The sequence below is a fragment of the Mytilus galloprovincialis genome, chromosome 14 (genome assembly GCF_965363235.1).
Source record: "Mytilus galloprovincialis chromosome 14, xbMytGall1.hap1.1, whole genome shotgun sequence".
NCBI lineage: Eukaryota > Metazoa > Mollusca > Bivalvia > Mytilida > Mytilidae > Mytilus > Mytilus galloprovincialis.
Genome location: NC_134851.1, coordinates 38,582,759 through 38,600,499, shown reverse-complemented (window position 1 = coordinate 38,600,499; position 17,741 = coordinate 38,582,759). Strand labels below are relative to the sequence as shown.

Genomic DNA, 17,741 nt, shown 5'->3' with positions numbered 1-17,741 from the left:
ACAAAAACTTAGGTACAGTAGTAACAAATATCACAGTTTCTGATAATAGCCAAAGATGTATGCTCAATCTTAAGTCCTTTTGTGTATTGTATTCTTGATGTAATTATCTTTTCGTTGTCTTTTAATACACCATTTTCGAGTTCGTCAATACTGCTCGACATTATCACGTTATTTACCGGATAAAGGGGATCAAAAATAAACTCATCATAGATACCAGAATAACATTTTGTATTTACGACAGACGCGCGTGTTTTTTTACAAAAGACCCATCAGTGACGCTCGAATAACAAAAGTAAGAAAGGCCAAATAAAGTACGAAGTTGAAGAGCATTGAGGACTGAATGTTCAAGGATCAAAGTTTTGCCAAATACAGCTAAGGTAATCCATTCCTGAGGTAGAAAGTTTTAGTCTGTCATAAATTCAAAGTGTTGTAAAATTTAATTCATAAACATGACCATATCAATGATAATTCATGGCAACACAGTAGTGTATTCCTGCACTATAATAGTTTTCAAGCGTCTTCGTGATCCTCATTTTGCAGGTTTAACTAGAACTCATTGTATATATCTTTAAAAAAATACAAGCCCTGAACTAAGTCAGGAATATTACAATTAGTTCATTCGTTCGATGTGTTTGAACTTTTAATGTTGCCATCTGATAAGGGATATACCGATTTAAATTTGTCTTGCAGTCCGAAATATAGTAATTTTACCTCTGACACTATTCCTTACTATTTGAATCTTACAGCAACCGATGTTTCACTCTGGTAATCCAGAACAAATAGTGGTTATTCTAATGTATTAGTGACATCCGGTATTGATCATTGCAATCGAAGTTTCGGGGATGTGATATTCAAGAAGAACAAAATAACCGCCACTTTTTTTGGTTTCATTTCTTTCGAAGTGATGACATTGAAGTAAAATTTGCATTCTGACTATATCGATATCTTGAACACTTTGATTGAATATAATCAAAAGATTTTATAAAACAATAACTATTTTGGGGTGTATTCCCAAATTGAAATTTGTTTCCTTAGGCTGATTCAATGATTTTGGAGAGGGTGATTTCATATAACATGTATAAGCAAAACAAGATACTTGCAAAATATAGTTGATTTAATATTTTGAGCATGTTAATTCATAATTTGTGACTAAATTACTCTTCTTACATATAAAATATTTAAATTGACTTATTTCTAGGCTGCAGGAGATGCTATAAAGGAATCAAGAGGTCTAAGTGCTTGGTAAATCCATGCCGAGGACAGAAGTGCGAGGGTGCTAAATGCAGGTAATATTACTGATAAAAAAGGATCGAAATTTAAGACAACAAAAGTCAATCAGATCAGGTATTACTTGCTTGGACGTGTCGTTAAAACACAAAATAATAAATCAATCTCATTTTTATATTAATGAAAAAAATATAATCACATGAACCTTTGTAACAGCCACTATATTCCGTCAGTTTCTTTGTTCCGGCGGAACTTTTCAACTAGTTATTTCGCTACGATTGAACTTTCCAACTAGTTGTTTTATTCCGAGTGCAGTAGAAAAGTTCCGGAACAATGTAGCTAGTTGAATAGTTCTGGCTGAAAAGAACAACTAGTTAGTAAAATTTAAGTTGTATTTCATAACTCACATAAAACGGAATAAGTTGCATTATCATGCAAATTTAGTATTCATAGTATATCCTCCAGAAAGGGAAGAATACCCCTCCTCATGTGGGTACTTTTAAAAATATCAATTTCAGATTAATATCAAACAATAGATTAAAACTTATTCCGTTATTTTACTTTGCATCAATTCTCACAATAAAACGTTGTGACTGGTTGATAAGTTCCGTTGGAATTTTTTGGCTAGTTTGATAGTTCTGGTTTTGACTGATTTGCCAAGGAGGAAATTTGTGACTAGTTGATTAGTACCTTTTGACGTTGTAATCAGTATCTTTGTTCCCCTTTGAAAGGTTTAAATATAATATGTTGCACTTTTACTTTGCATTAATTTTCCAAATGGAACTTTGTGACTGGTTGATAAGTTCCGTTGGAACTTTTGGGCTAGTTTGTTAGTTCCGGTTTGACGATTTTGGCAAAAAGGAACTTTCTAACTAGTTGATATGTTCCGTTCGTATTTTTCAACTAGTCACTTTGTTCCGGTGAAACTTTTAAACCAGAGGAAGAAAAAAGTAACTAGTTAATAAGTTCCTCCGGAACTTTTCGGCTAGTTAGTTCTTTCCGCTTGGAACTATCCAACGTCGGAACAAAAGAGCATTTACATATTTACGATAAGACGATATGTGTGAACTCGTATCAGTCATCTCATTTTTCAAACTATAAATTCAACATGTCTAACAAATAAAATTTAAATAAAATTTGGAAAACTTGGAAAACAAACTCAAAACCACTTCCACGAGAATAGACGTTATTTGTTTAGTGTAAAATCAATAAATATTATAGTTTGCTACATGATATAGATATATTAATGTACTGTATAAAAATATATACCAACATAAATTAATCACTTTCATATTTATAAGTTCATTTCGAGTTTTCAATCACATAAAACTAGAAATAGATTGTTCTGTCTGATGACAGAGAAACAACGACATATGATTTACACGATGTGTGCTTGACATTATATAGTGTTCAATTATCCTTAAATAATGTAAACATTTCATGATGATTATCATGCTTTATCCATATATATCTATAACATGGCCTTTTTACTTATTTTTTTTTTTTTTTTTTGGTAACAAGATTATTGGGTTGCATTAGACATGATTAGAAACAACTTGATATGTCAAGGTTAATTTATATGGTAGACATTTTGAAATATCAGTATATGTTTACGGATACCTGTATATGTCTATTTTAAGGCCAAATTACTGCGGCGGCTGTAATAGACTATGGTACAATGAAGGTGGTAGTGATGTGTCCAAGAAATGTGAGGAAAAAGTACTGGATAAGAAACGTGAGTCGTCAAGTAATACTAATATCAATTTAATAAGTTTATAGAACGGGGCAAAGTAACTAAATGATAATGTCTACTTACAAGAAAAGCAAAAGACATACGGGATGAAACCATTGGTTTTTGTATTAAAAGATCTGATAATCAAACAATAGAAAAAATATTATCAATTCATTTGAGCCTGCAATGAACCTTTAGATGTTAAAATACAACAAAATATATCATAACTTGGGGATCAAATCTTTTTTATTTAAAAAGAAGAGTTAATAACCATTAGCTAATGTTTTTTCTTGTAGAATTCGTCAATATAGGCAACAGTAGTAAGCCGATGTTGAATTGTGAGATAAGTTGTCCTGGTTTTAACTGTTTCAGAAATCCATGTGATGTTGAAAGCTGTACAAACCATCCCAACGCTATATGTTGGTAAGTGAAATCTTGTGTAGCATAATAATGCAGCTTTTGCGTTTTACAAACACACGTACAATATTCCCGAAAACACACACATTTGTTTCACGTTTTGTTTATAAAAGAATAGTTCAAATACTAGTAAGAATATTGAAACTCACATTCAAATACTAGTAAGAAGTCATATATATAAATTTACTGTTCAGAAAGCTTTTGAATTTTTGAAATACTAAGGCTTTTATACCTCAGGAATAAATCACCTTAGCTGTATTTGCCAACACTTTAAGGTATTCTGGTCGTCAATGCTCTTTTACTTCGTTATTATTTGGCCTTTTAAACTTTTTGGATTCGAGCGTCACTGATGAGTCTTTTGTAAAATACAAAATAAAATCCTGGTATCTTTGATGAGGTTTTTTTTGCATATGCAACAATTGTAAACTGTAATCACGACTGGCAGATTGGCGAGATAAATCATCTACACTTCCATATGTCGCTCTATAAATATTATAAATGGATAACATTACGGTTACATTATAATGCAATAACCGAAATATAGTACCTATCAGATTTTCGCAAGATAATATGTGCAAGACAAAATGAATCTTACAATGAACACTGCAATGTGTACGTCAACTAGAAAATATGCCATACAAGCTGATCGTGCTGATAGACAATAAATCTCTTTTAACATATCATTATAGCAAATTAACCTGACGATATCGGGATATGGGTATTTAGTCGGATCTTAACACGTACTTGTGATTTGTTTAAAACCGGTTTTAACGAAGAAATGTCGAATGTTCAGAACTTAATTAAATCTGTTTTTGGGTAAGATGGTGCAAGCATACGATTTTTATTGCGTCTTACACTCTGAGAAGCGAATAATCTTTAGCTACCTTATTTGAATATTGTGTAAAAACGTTAATTATGAGCTATGAAAGTCAAGTGGCTCAAGCATTTTACTGAGGAAGTTTTAAAAAAAATGCAAAGAAATATTTTAACAGTGGGTTAGATTTCATTAGTCTTTACTATCTATAGATTAACAACTTTTGGTTATATTTATAATTTAGAATCATCATTGAAGGTGGAGTGCGATTGCACAGTTAATTAATTATATTGATGTGCCATTTGTATGCAAGAGTGACATTCCGTTGTATTATGTGCCAATTCGAAAAAGTTATGAGAGTATTATCTCCCTTTAACAGGTTCATTATTTTATAATTAAGTTTAGGTTTCTGATATAAATTTGAATAGTTACAAAATGTATCAATTCAAAATATTTCAGTTTTTGTTATTGGTGTATCAAATACATTGATGTACGAATAGTATTTCATAAATTTGTAACGTTTAAAATGATTACATACCAATATAAAGAGCCGTTCATCATTTTTGAAAAAGACTATGATTGAAAATCGTATTCATTATCTTCTCTTCATGATAGATTGATTGGGAAATGAACCGAAGTTCTCTACAGGTAATCACAGAGAGGGACTAGAAAGTAATTTTTAATTGTAGCTTATTTAACGTTAAAACAACTTTCCACTATAAACAAATGTTATTTTATACAAATATGAGGACCTTTTTAGCTAAATCTACAAATTTTATTAGATATTATGAATTTTTATTACAATAGATTAATATGCTATATCATACTAGTGTTTTATTATTTTTTCAATGCTTTAACAACTGAAGCAGTAGAAATTTAGGTCTGTGGAATTTTATGCTTATTCAGCCATGCTCATAATGTCTTAAATCAAATAGTATTTTATTAATAGAAGCAAAGACATGCTCTTACAAGGATTTCTAATAAAGCATGAACGAAAGAGAGGCAAATGATACAAAATGAATATATAAACTCAAAGCTAAAAAATAACATGACAACATCATGGCAAAAACAAACGAGAAGAACGAGAAGAACAACAAATAAAAATAATAGCACATAGATAACACAACTAAAGGCTGAGTATCAGGTACTCCTACAAACTATGGACATTAGCTCCATAAATGTAAAAAGGTTCTACCCCACTTGTTAAGTTAAGATACTAATGACGTTATTGTCTTTTTCAGTCCTGTGTATTGTAATGGATGTCATACTATATGGTTTGAGAATGGTACGCCAGTCACTTGCACATAATAAAGAAGAAAGTGTATTGTCTTAAAATAAATCTAAGTAAGATTTGATAAAATATATCTTTGCTTCTTATTTCAAAAAGACATGTGCTGACAACACTGATAGATTTGTGCTTAACTGCAACGGATATTACTCAACTAAATGGGAGCCGCTGATGCATATAAAACAGACAAACAAATAGCTGATAATAATATTGGGATATCATTTTTTAAAGGTTATTGACATACATCAGAACATCATTTTCCCCTTCTTTATTCTGATTATTTTAACCTGATTATCACAACCTGTATCGGGTATGATAGACATGATATACACTTCTCCATTTCCAACAATTCTTATAGTTGAATTATAGGGACATTTAAACTCAAAGATAAAAAAACATGACAACGCCATGGCTCACAAAGAAAAACAATAGTTCACAAGACACAAATCAAACTAAAGACTAAACACCAACCCCACCAAAAACTAGTGATAATGTCAGGTACTCCTGAGGAGTAAGCAGATCCAGCTCCACATGTGGCACCCTTGGTGTAGCTTATGTTATTACAAACCCTGTAAACAGTCTTATCTGATAGGTTATATTCGTGGAAATGGAAAGGCAGAGGATTGTAGTTACGACATTAGTAACATATCTGAGCTCATATTTGAAACGAATATTCCTTCTCTAGTTCGATGGGACAATTGATTTCCACAAAGTCACAAAATTTCGAATTATTTAGTGAGAAAGCATCATCTATATAGCGCAAAAACAAGTTAAAGGATATTGCTAACTTCTTTTCTTTATTGCTCAGACGTTTTTGTTTGAAATCAGCCATATAAAAATAAAGGAACAAGTCGACAAGAAGAGGTGCACACATGTTTCAAATAGGAGAATATAACTTATGTTTTATTAAACGCTGAAAAGGGGATTTATCCGGCTAGAAAAATGTGATTTAAACATTCTATTCTAAAATGATTTGAAAAACATTTCAATTTTCAATTGTGTATACCTAGTTAGTTTTTAGGCCTCAAATGTCTTCCTTCTATTTCTTTGAGTGTATGGGTTTGTTTGAAGTACAAAAAATGTATGATAACGTTGATCTTTACGATAGCTTTCCACGGATTGTATTTGTGGACTGGAAGTCGACATAAGTGAATAAAATATAGATTTCATTAGTAAAAATGAACAGACAACTAGACAAATAGGTAAAGAATCTGAAAAGATAAGCTGGTGCACAGTATTCAGGAAATAGAACACGACAGATGAATATGTAATACTGTGATAGATCATGGAAAAAATTTGCCATCACTATACATAGGATCATTATATTTTAAAGAAAACCTTTCCTGAAAGCAATTCAGATATAAACACAATATGAATCATATAACAAATAGAGGTGACGTTTTTAGTTTATAGCACCCTTTTATGGATGAGCGCTTATTTTTCAATTACCAAAACTGCTTTTTATGAGAAGTTTGTTCTATGGAGTTTGAATATATATGAAACAGAAACAGCAGATCCTACATGTAATGTTCTTAATTTGAAAATGTGTACAAATCATTGGATAATGTTGGCCATATCAATATGATAATACCAGAACACACACGTGAAATCGCTGGTCCGTGACTGAATTAAAGTATATAACTATGTGTAAGCCTTATTTCAGCCTGGATATTTAGTTTTGATATTGTCATCTGATAAAGTCATGCTGATTATAAGATGCACAGTTTTTTCTACTTTCAAAATCTTTCTGATTGAAACACTCGACCTGGAACTTATCAATTATTGGTAATATTAATTTTTATTTGAAAAACAATAGGGCCTAAAATGGAGATTTTTTTAATCAACAGCATTGTCCGGCCTATGTCATTTATAAATGAAGTTGTTTTTCTGTTTTGCGTCATGCCGGCTAACAAATTGGAAACTGTACCTATACATGTACGCCTTATTTTAAGTCTAGATTTTTAGTATTCGTATTGTCATCTTTAAAAGTCATACTGATTAAAATACTACAATAGGAAACAAATACTCACCACTTGGTGGTGGGCCTGTCAGATGCGGAACGTACAGATAAGGCATAGGTAACATGTGAATATATTATTGGTATCGGTATCGGACTCGACCCGGAACTTGTTAATTATTGGCAATATCAATTATTGGGAAAGCAAAAGGGTCTGGAGTGGTGTCATTTTTAATCATTACCATTGTCCTATATCAGCTATATATAAAGTTGAATTCTTTGATTTGTCGTTTTTACCCCATGACGGCTGACAAATTAGACCTCGTGATTTTAGTATTATAGATCATACTATTTAATATTTCAAGATGTGTAAATAAAACAGAAATCATTCATTCCTATACAGGTGCAACACCACCAAATGACGGTACGTCACATCCGGTTGTATACGAAAATAGGTGGAAAAAAAATATTCCCTTGAAATTGACAGTTGTAGGTAGTTAATCCTACATTTTATTGCAATTAAAGATTTCTGTGTGATAAACATTGTCTTTGGTATTTCAAAGCACCATTTTTTTTGCTATTTGAGATTTCTATAGAATATTTTGTAATATTGAGGTTACATGGTGACTAAACCTTGTACACAGATGAAACAAGGGGAGAAATTTGATTGGTTAACTTCCAGTGATGGTTATTTACTTATATGCAATGAAATGTTATGTGATTTGTTTTTCTATATTACTTGACAGGATACAACTTTACTCATGCCAAGTATTTCTTTATTTGAAACAAAGATGAATTCTACACATTTTTTTTGAAAAGTGCAAATATAACAAAGGCTAATAGGGGAAAATCAATTGTTGTATTACACCTGATATGGGAGGCTGTACATTCACTTTTGACCTTGTGAGTAATATCATGTGTTAAATTTTTTTTTTTTTTTTTTTTTTTTTTGAGGGGGGGGGTCTCTTATTTCTTATATTCTGCTAGGAAATGCTTAAATGTATTTATCTTTATAAGTCAATGAAATTATTTTTAATGCTGTATAAACAACAAATTATTCACTAAAAGAGAAACCTTTTTTGTCCCTCTCTGGAACGCGGAATAAATTTGATTTTGACGTAAGGACTGATTGAAACCTCCTTGTAGACAGTAAACTTGTATATGGATTTTTCATTCTGCTAAAATACTTCAATTACTCATTTTTGATAACATTTCTATCATAAATAAGTGAAAGTTACCCCATTATTTTTACTTATTGGCCTAAAAAGTTGAAATTTTGAGGAAATGAGAGGTATAAATTGACCAAAAGAAACCTATTAAAAGAAGACAAAGAGGTCCATTTGTGGTATTTATCTTTCAAAAATTCAACAAATTATCAATTTAATCTGTTTTCAACTAGGTATACCGTCAGTTGATGATAGATCCACAACTGAATTGATGTCCTTCTCATAATCGATGTCAATTGGTTTTAATAGTTTAACATCATGTATATTCAGTATACCTACCAGTGTTGAATTTAGCATTAACATGAATACAAGAGAACAGGAAATCCGTCGCCAATGTCAGTGAAGCTATAAATATGTCAGAAGTGAGAGACACTTTATTCCTTAATCTGTTTTAGACATTCCGGTCTTTAGCTGATTGTATGCATGTATCTTAATATAACAACGCGGGCCTTAAAGGTAAAAGAAAGAGACAATAACTGTCTTTAAATATCAGCGGTATTTGTACTTGAAAAAGCAAAAAGCTCGCATTACACCTATTTCTCAGCCTTGTTCAAATACAACTGATACGGAAAGTATTATTGTCTATATATTTGAGATATCATATACCTGACTTTGATCGTTATATAATTTAGTTTACACATATATCACTTTAAAGGAGGGACGAAAGATACCAGAGGGACAGTCAAACCCATCAATCGAAAATAAAATGACACCGTCATGGCTAAAAATGAAAAAAAGACAAGTAGACAAACAATAATACACATGACACAACATGCAAAACATAGAAAACTAAAGAATAAGCAACACGAACCCCACGAAAAACTAGAGGTGATCTCAGATGCTGCGGAACGGTAAGAAGATCTGCTCCACATGTGACACCAGTTTCATACTGTATTGCAGAAAGTTAGTTATTCTATCGGGAAAGACAACATGCCGTTATGTATTTCCTACCAACAATAACAACTTTGTTTTATTCGCGTTTTTGTCAGAATGAATTGTATGTTTGTTTTGTGTTTTAATTCAGATGTGTTGCATTTATTATGTGTATGTTTGCACTGGTTTTGAAACTGGATCCCAACTAATGTCATGCAATTATGTTGTTTTGAGTAGCTCAAGTATAAACAATTGTCATACCACTAAATAGTTATACTTCAATTGTTCTCATATCAACTGTGTATAGATAGGGTTTTGAATACACAATTCAGACGTTGGACACATGTTTTTTGCATATATGTTAATTTTGAAAACTACGTGATGTAAACAAGGTTATTGATAGGTTTATTCGTATATGTACCAGCATTTTTTTCATAGAAACGGTTTGCCCTTGTGGAAAAAACTACTCCGATTTAAATAAACTTGTTTGAAAACTTGTTTTTTTTTGTTCAGAGACAGTATGTTACAAAATGGTATTTACATTAAATATGCGTCATTTGATCACGTCCACAAATATCACGTTTATAGTATATAAACTTCCAAACACATGTACGTTTATCATAATATTATAAATATTTGAACTATTTGTCATGTTACAATTGTATTGTTGGTTATCTTGCTTTCTTTTATTGCAGAAGGTAAGTCAAGTCAAAATGTAAAATGTGTGCATCATCAACATATCGTGTAGCACGTTGGTGTCGGAGCTTTTATTATTTTAAGTAAATTTCAAAAGCTCTTTTCGAAGATTTTATTTGCTTTCTTTGCAAATGAACATCCATTTAGAGATATGAATGATTGAATGATGAATTAACGAAAGCATAAATAGCATGCTATGGCAATACATAAACAATTATATACAATGTTACAAAACAATAAATAGAAGAGAACAATACAGAATATAATAAGGTTACAATTCATTTACAATGCATGATCTAATTTCCATGTATGTTCCAGATAATAACACAGTTTAATTGTGATTGATTTAGATTTTGATAATTCATTCAATAGATGAGAACAGGCCAACAAAAACTTAACACAGAGTTATTTATATATATTCAAATCAGAAAAGTTCCATGCAAGGTAATACTTTCAAAATAGTTATAGTATATTCGTTATTTTGATATCAAATGAAAATGGTGATCATAAAAGTATAATGATAATGTTGACTTGTGATTTTGAACGTTCAAAATATGTATGAAATACGAACAAAAGTTTCATATCATGACGTTTTTCTCTATCTATTGAGGAAATGTTAAGATCAGAACGAAACTATAAACAAAATGAGAAAAAATATATTCGTAATACGCATATCTACTGATACTTAACATAAATAACGGTACTTAATGTATTTTGTATTTTTTTACATTTTTCAATTTTCAAGTAAAATTTTTTTATATGACAACTTAATTCTAAATGTAAGTAAAGTATCATATTAAATACCTTGCATTATTTGAATTTGTCTATTTACAGTGTAACGGAATAAGATCTTTTCGAGAGAATAAACGTTACGATACGAACAAAATAACTAAATGTATTTCTCAACAGGAAACTATTCGACGTGACTAAATTATGTGTATGAGCTGCTTAACAAAACACTGTCAGCCAATCACAAGACGCGTTACATCTGCAATTAAATTATTTCAGGATGCAAAGTATGTCCGGATGGAGTGATTTTATATCGGTGTGGAGATACTCCATGTCGAGGACATCAGTATGAAGGAGCAGTATGCAGGTTATTATCGGAGTATACTTTGTTTCAAATACCAAATTAAAAGTGGACTAGCGGGTTTGGAAAATTCTCGCTGCATTGAAGACCTGTTGGAGAACTTCTGCTGTTGTCTGTTATATGGTCGGTTTGTTGTCTCTATGACACATTCCCCATTTTCTTTCTAAATATTATTGATTCTACAGAAAGTAATTTGAGGTGCTATAGTACGTAATACGAAATGTATTGTATGAATTTTATGCAGTTTTACCCTAACCATTATATATGTATATATAAACAATAATTATAAGTTTACATTCTGGTGTCTGTTAAGGACAATTACAATCACTATAAAACGGAATCAATTATTATTATATAATAATGCATGACCATTTAAGGTTATTTGACTCACATTAACCGTTCCTTTGTTGAAAAGGATTTAATTATTTACATGGTATCTTTTCTTTTCCAAAGAAACAACTATTGTGGTGGTGCATGTAGTCGTCTATGGTATGAAAACGGAATGGACGTCACGAAACGGTGTGGTAAGATATAAAAAAAAAAGTATCAATAAAAATACCGATCAATGTAGATCTATAAAAAGAAAAATCACAAAAATACTGAACTCCATGGAAATTGACAACAAAGAGTCCCTAAACAAATTGGAAAATCAAAAGCTGAAACACATCAAACAAATGGACAACAACTGTCATATTCCTGGATTGGTATAGAATCGTGAATAAAATTCGGATTTATAGCTAGCTAACCCTCTCACTTGTATGACAGTCGCATGCCATTCTATTATATTGACAACGATGTGTGATCAAAACAAACAGACAAAATGCTCGGTTTTATCAACAAACGGAACGCAATAAGAACAGTTTTTATAATACTGTCTTGGTGCAGGTTTTTTCGGAAGAAAACTCCGAATTAATGCATATGCACATAGTTAAACTTTTATTACTCGGAATTATGTTTGCCAAGGACACAACCATCTAGTAGGGTACAATGACGTTCATGTTAGTAATGTTAGTTTACCGTTAGTACGTTTACTGTGACGTTGAGTGAGAAAATGTACTCTAAAGGGATCAAGTATTGTAGAAGTATGAACAAATTCTATCGAGAACACCTATAGTTTGATAAGTAACAAATAAACAAAAGAAAAAGCAACAATATGACAGACAGATTCAATCGATAACCATTGACTAATAGAGACAGACAGTACACGAAGTTCTATTAACATGGTATAAATGCAAAAGTGTCTGTTACAGTTCAGATAATTAAACATCAAATAAAAAACAGAAAAAAATCATGGAAGCTTTAATTTAACCTAGATGAATATATAATCAAATATACCAAAACTATTCTGGATATAATTATAATATAAATGTTTTTTTATAATAAATTTAGAAAAGTCGGTAATTTATTTTGTGTAGAATTTCGATGTCCAGGTAGCAATGATTGTTTACCAGGAGTATTTCCAGCACCATGTAAAAGAAATCCATGTGAAGGACGAAGCTGCACAGGCCATCCAAACGCCAAATGTTGGTAAGTCATAAACCTGTTCTTACATTAGGATTTCACATTGTAGGTAGAAATAAAACTCATGTACAAATACCCCTAAAGCACATTTAATAGTTTTATAACCCCCCCCCCCCCCCCCTCCAAAAAAAAGATTATATCATTCAAGTTATAATTTGGTAAAAGCGACAATTGTGCATTGTTTTCAAAACTGCAGTATTGCCGTATATTATCTCATGGCTGCATGTTTATGCTTAAATCAATATATAGAACGCGCATGAGAGCTCGGGGGTTATTACGTAGTAAACAAAATAGATGTATACTCACATTTTTTGAAAGTTTATTTATATATTTAGCTTGCTACTGCAGTTTACTAATAATACTGGTTTCTCTTTTCTTTTATTTAAATGCTTTAATTACTAAAACAGAAACAAAAACAAATTCATTTTATGTATTAAAAATTGACTTTCAGCATGAGTTGGAAGGACATGCTATAATATGGATTTGGAATTACTATTGAACAAAAGAGAGGCCAAATCTACTACAAGGGACATTCAAACTCATAAGTCAAGAATAGAAAAACTACGCTATAACAAAAAAGATCAAAACAAAACTGAAAAAAACGACAACAAAAAACAACCACAACAAAGAAAACTAATGTCAGAGCAACAGGATTCCCACCAAAAACTAGAGGTGCTATCATGATCTCTAGAAAAGGTGAGTAAATACATGTGTCAGGTTGATAAAAATTCTGTTATTATTTTTTTCAATCCGGTATATTGTGGAGGAGGCCATGCCTTGTGGTTTGTGGACGGTGAGAAAGTCACATGCTAAAAATAAAGAAGAAAATGAATTGTCCATCAATAAAACACCTGTTGTTTGATGTGTTTTAGCTTTTGATTAGGAACTGTCCGTTTTGAATTTCCCTCGGAGTTTTGTTATTTTAATGTTTACAGCTACCATATTCCTAACTTTTTACAGTCATTGTCCGACGAAAATGGTTGGTTAAACCTGTTTTATAGTTAGCTTATCCTCCTACTTGTACATTGTAAGACAGTTGTAAATGATTTCCTGTATTGACAAAATTGAGCTAGCACTCCAAACAGACATATACTAGCATATATATAGCTATACAAAAATTGCAACAGGCGTTAAAATTTGTGCAAAACATATATCACAGGCAAACAACAAAACTTACTAAAAAATTCAAAACAACATACATAAAAAAGAGGGATGAAAGATACTAGAGGGACAGTCAAACTCATCAATCGAAAATAAGTTGACAACGCCAGGGCTTAAAAAGAAAAAGGACATACAGACAAACAATAGTATACTATACACAACAAAGAAAACTAAAGACTAAGCAACACGATTCTTATCAAATACTGAGAGGTGATATCAGGTGCTCCGGAAGGGTAAGCAGATCCTGCTCTACATGATGTACCCTTCGTGTTGCTCAGGGTATTACAAACCTGGTAAAACGTCTAATTTGGTAAGTCTTGTTTTTTAATATATTTAACATTGGCATCTTTTTTGCCTCAAAAGTGAAAAAAAATAACAATTTCAGAGATAACATTTTGAACTACATTGTTTATGTAATGAAATTCTAGAACGAATAAAGGGGTAAATGGGCAAGAAATTGTTGATGGCACTACATGGATAAAACCAAAGAATTCCAAATATCTGGCAAAAATTCTTAAACAAGTGGAGCGAACATCTTTAAGCTTTAATTTTTTTTTTTGGCACAATCCAACAAATAAGAACATCCGTATACACATTGAGTGTGTCGATTAATGGGTTTCCTCTTGCCACGTGTAGAGCAGGATCTGATTACTCTTTCGGAGCACCTGAGATCACCCCACGTGTTTGGATGGGTTCGTGTTGGTTGGTCTTTAGTTTTCTATGTTGTGTCTTATGTACTATCATTTGTCTGTTTGTCTGTTTCTCATGGCTTTGTCAGGGTTTTTTTTTAATGAATGAGTTTGACTATCCCTCTGGTATCGTTCGCCCCTTTTTGATATTGTTTCAATTTGTCAGTTGTTGTGGTCTTCTCCTATTTGAATTTGATTTGAAGTTCTGTATTTTTCACATACATTTTTTAGCAGATAGTCCATCAGCTGGTAAGGTAAAATTTCAGTTCTGTGTTACACCCCAGGGTACCGCAATGTTTTTGTATAAATCTAAAGAGTAATGTCTGAAGAATATTTTAGGAGGTGTTAGACTTTTGAAAAAGTGTCCAAACGGGGTTAAAAGGGGTCTTATTTAAGAGTATATCAAAATCTTTCTTTAACCTATATATACAGAAAAAAGAAAATGTAACCAAGTATTCGGTACTATTTCTCTTATCAAATTGAACAAATCATATCTTGTTAATACGGAGACTAATTTTTATTTAATTTTTAAATCGTATAGGACCAAGAAACAAAGGGGGAGGGTAATATCCAAAATTCATGATTTTGAATGAAACAAAGCATACATACTAGTTTTCTTGATAAAAAGGTATATTTTTTACATTGAAACATAGAGCATCAAGTAACTAAAGGCAGTAGAACCAAATTCAAAGGTAAGAAAGGGGAAAAAATATGGAATCAATCAATGACAAACACAAACATAAGCAATGTACATCACAGTCATTAAAACACACATCGTACTGAAAAAATTAAAGAACTTTCAGGGTTTCAAGATCTATATTAAAGTTTTTTTAACAACAGAATCAACACATTTTAAGGTCATGAAGAAGGTCAATCCATAAAATCATCTTCATTTTCGTCAACGCCATCTACCGAATTATTATCACCATCATCTTCATCATGTTCGTCGTCATCGTCAGCTATATCAACGATTTGATTATTCTTGTTGCTACAAGCATTCGTACATTTGCAGCAATCTGTACAGGATAAACCTTGTTGAACCCATGAACATCTTTTGGTAGCAAGCTTTACATGAACAGCTTATCAGTATCAATAAATCGTCTAACACTGGCGGTTGGTCTAGCCAATTGATGCTGATCAAATCGTTTTCAACAATCTAACCATGGTTGTTTGGCGATCGAACAGTGTTGTGTTGAAGAGCAGATTTCCAAATCTTTGCCTGAAAGTTGGCTCGCTTGATGTGCTTTAACATTGCATCTTTTGTTGGGGGCAGTAGATGATAATTGCACATTTATTAATCTTCATTTGGAATAATAATATTAACTGATATAATTCTGAAAATAGCAGGCCAATACTTCCACATCCGTGTCAGACGATTTTATACCAATGGAATCGTAACCTTTGTCAGCTACGTGTTTTGCATGAAGAAACATCTTTGTGTCGGCTTCTTCTTGTATGCTTAGAAGCTCAATGCATTCTATAATTGTCACTATTTCATTTTCAACATATATTTTGTGGCACATACTTCCAGATAATACAAATAAAATGGGACTATTATATTAAAAGTATTAGTCTTAGTCTACCAACTGACAAAAATTTCGTCAATTGCCGAGGACAAGATTGTTTTGATCTAGAAATTGTCGTAATGATTTGACCTCCCAAAGACCTGCGATCCCGTTCTAAATTTTTTATGGATATTGTGGGATACTGATCAGTGACAAAATCAATGCGGGGAGCTCTTTCTGAAACTAAAGGGGTGTTTTATTAAACAACAATTGCCAAATCAGAAAAAGTACTTGGTATCCTAGCAAAGGATTGAATAACTGCCGTACCATCAAATATCCACATGATTTCCTCAGGAATGGCTTGCACTTGTTAAACGTCCTTTTCTTAAAGACAACCTAGGACAGATTTATTTGTCTTTACAGGTGTATTATTACCGTTTGCAAGAGACCATGGAAGAGGACATAATTCAAACTGGAGTACCTCTCGTATATCCAACTGTCTAGTCTGGGCTATGACATGCAGGCTGTCAAAAAGATTTTTATCTGCTTTCAATGTGATGCTGTTCTTATCACCCATTAACTGTTAACCTTTTATTTCCTTTGTTGAAAATGTAAGCAATGATTGTCTTTTGATTAGTTTGAAGATATTGGTTGACTTTTGAATAAGCCGTTCATTAATGACATTTTCAGATGCCGACTTTCCCTTTTCATACGCGTTTGGAAGGTCGCACTTTAATTTCGAAAACGCAACAGTACCTAAAAAGCCAGATAACTGCTTAGATGTTTCAAATGGATTTGTCCACCTTTGCAGTGTCTGAACCAATTTTAATAGTCAGTTTCATCTCGCTTCATTTGAGTTTTTCAAGTTCTTTTTGTGCGGAAGTTATAGGGTTAACAATTCCTGCCAAATCTCGACATTTTAATGATATTGAAGCTCTTTCATGTGCATTTAACAACCAACATTTAGTAAAACTTTGATTTTAACTGAAACCAACAATGCCACCTCTTGTTTTTGTATCTCTGTTCAATGTTTGCTCTATTGTTTGGTCAGCAGGAGATCTGGAAAATCCACGAGAGCTTCTCTTAACACAAAAACAACCAAATGAAAGATATTCATGCGTATCAGGATGGATATTTTGCATATGAAGCAAATAGACTGACATGTATCGGGAATAGGTTTGACGGTCATATGCCAAAAAATTAATGCAAACTAAGTAACAAAATCATTTGACAATATGTACAAAATTTAAAAAGCAAGACTAATTTCATTCAACAGTGAAGCAATATATCCAAGCAAGAAGGAAAGAAAATGGAATTAAAACACTATCAAATAAGAAACAATGTATACATTACGAAAAGTAAATAAATAGTAACCAGACGGTATGTCAAATTGGCATAGTTTTGTGCCGAAGAAAGTAAAAAGTCTTAACAAATTTCCCAAATGACTATTTGACCTTCTTTCAAAGCAATGTTTGTCGATTAAATGACTTAATAATCTTAACTCAATCACGACATAGCTAAAACACAAAATGTAAACAAGCACAC

At 31.9% G+C, this 17,741-nt stretch overlaps 1 protein-coding gene across 1 annotated transcript; it reads left to right on the top strand.

Moving 5' to 3' along the window:
* Positions 1 to 10,210: 10,210 nt before the first annotated feature.
* Positions 10,211 to 12,851, top strand: LOC143059471 (uncharacterized; the record flags this gene model as incomplete). Its single annotated transcript, XM_076232975.1, has 4 exons — positions 10,211 to 10,232; positions 11,239 to 11,326; positions 11,774 to 11,844; positions 12,736 to 12,851. Coding segments are annotated over 4 exons (297 nt in total), but the record flags the coding sequence as incomplete, so codon positions are not given.
* Between the last annotated feature and the right edge of the window lie 4,890 nt (positions 12,852 to 17,741).